General features: G+C 42.2%; 1 protein-coding gene across 1 annotated transcript in view; it reads left to right on the top strand.

Annotated features, from left to right (window-relative positions):
- The first annotated feature begins 726 nt into the window (after nucleotides 1-726).
- Nucleotides 727-1,837, top strand: part of LOC124022853 (E3 ubiquitin-protein ligase TRIM71-like) — a 21,004-nt gene continuing 19,893 nt past the window's right edge. The window contains 1 exon segment of the mRNA XM_046337539.1: nucleotides 727-1,837. This exon segment is cut by the window's right edge and continues 612 nt beyond it. Coding sequence (XP_046193495.1) covers nucleotides 1,721-1,837 — 117 coding nt within the window. The 5' untranslated portion in view covers nucleotides 727-1,720.

The raw sequence follows: 1,837 nt of genomic DNA, 5'->3' as shown, positions 1-1,837 counted from the left end.
CTTTCTTCCCATAGTGCCCCAGTCCTAGTAGCCTCTTGGGTTTTTCCTCTGAGCAGGATTGGGCGGGGCCAGCTCCTTATCCAGGACTGGATAATGGGGTCAGAGCTCTGTCACCCAGGCTGGCATCCCACTGCTTATTTTGGACTGCCAACATGTAAAGGATAAACCTCACTGGGGTTCTCCTGTCCTGGCCACTGTCTGTGTGTGTGATATATTCCTGGAGACTGAACCCAAAGCACAACATCAATGGCATGGCCTTCACAGAGGCATGCATAAGTAAGCATTTCTTGTCCGTCTGAGACAGGGTGAATGGATACGATCATGATCAGTCATTGATTTGTTCACATTCAAAGTGGGCATTAGAGTTGTTTAAATAAAACGTTAGCATTAGGCTACTTACTGCAGTTTAAATACAAATGATTGCGTTTTTCGTTGTTTTAAATACACAAGCCAGAGAGAAAGTTTGATTTAGTTTGCCTGGTACCATGGAACCAATGGAATCGTCTCAAAAGTGTCAAATGAAATTAAAGCCAGTCTCATTTTTTCCAGGAAATTAAAATATTGAAATAGATCCCTTGTTTTTGCACAACTGCTGTTTGAGGTCTACGCCACGAAATATAGCATACTAATTAAAATGTTACTGTTAAAATGGCATGAATAGGGAGACGCTTGTATGTAACTGCCCAACCCCGCTGTCCAACAAAGTCCCCTTCCGTGTGATGAAACGGAAGTATGCTCACGGCTGTAGGATTAGAGACATTCAGGGCATTTTCGAGAAACTCACGTCCTACAGTTAACATGGCACATAATACACATATATAGTAAAACCGTCGTTGTACCTCTTGATATGTGGTTTAGTTCAACATGCGTAAAACGCGTGCACAAGCGCAAACGAACACAATTCCATGGAACGCTTCATTGCACGGAACGAATGGATTCATTCTGCGCTGGCGGATGGTCAAGGAAAGCCAGGGGAAAACGCTGGACATTTGATCTCAAGAAAGTGCAGCCTTTTATTGAGCACAACGAATGCATCACAGAGAGCATTTCGTTCAGAGAAGGGATCATAGAGTAACAAATCATTTTTGGGAGACTGTTCAGCAACTGTTTGGCTATTTGATTTTATGCGCGCAAGTATCGAGCTAACTTATTACATCAAATGGATTCATTATTTAATTGCCTTCAACAGTCTCTGTTTGATGCGCATGGTTGGTTACATTTGAAAGAGTTGTGATGGTGGATTGGAATAATTGGGCGGACACTTCACGTTTGTGCGTAAATGAACAGAGGAATTGATAACGAAAACCGGCAGTGGCCCTTCTCTGTGCTTGGGGAGAATTCGGGTGGGGGACACGCAGCCGATTTCATGTTTGCCACAATATTGGTTTATTCCCCGCAGCATTGACGTAAACAAGAACATACAACTCTGTAATATTAAGTTATAATTACTCTCAAATTTCAAAATACGCAAAACACGTAAAATGTGAATTATGTATGCAAATAAGGAAGACCCGACGTTGTTTCTATTCCAAAGAGCTTTCGTTGACGTTGACTGCCATTCCGATTTCCTTCAAACGCACGTCCTTCACCGGCAGACCTATTTAATCAGTTACACATTTTATTTGGTGTCAGTGAGTGGATACCAATTTTTCACAATATGAGCAACATTTAATAGAACAATTGAATCTAGTCTATCTATTTACAAAGGCAACCGTAGGCTATGTCTAAATGCGGGTTTAAAGACCCCTATTCCAAAGCAGTCGTGCAAATGGCTTCATTCCCTGACTCCGACTTGACTACATGTCCCCTATGCAAACAACTGTGCTGCTCCTCTGCT

The sequence above is a fragment of the Oncorhynchus gorbuscha genome, unplaced genomic scaffold (assembly GCF_021184085.1).
Source record: "Oncorhynchus gorbuscha isolate QuinsamMale2020 ecotype Even-year unplaced genomic scaffold, OgorEven_v1.0 Un_scaffold_1456, whole genome shotgun sequence".
Taxonomy (NCBI): Eukaryota; Metazoa; Chordata; class Actinopteri; order Salmoniformes; family Salmonidae; genus Oncorhynchus; species Oncorhynchus gorbuscha.
The sequence above is the reverse complement of the archived record's forward strand: the minus strand, read 5'-3'. Positions and strand labels throughout refer to the sequence as shown.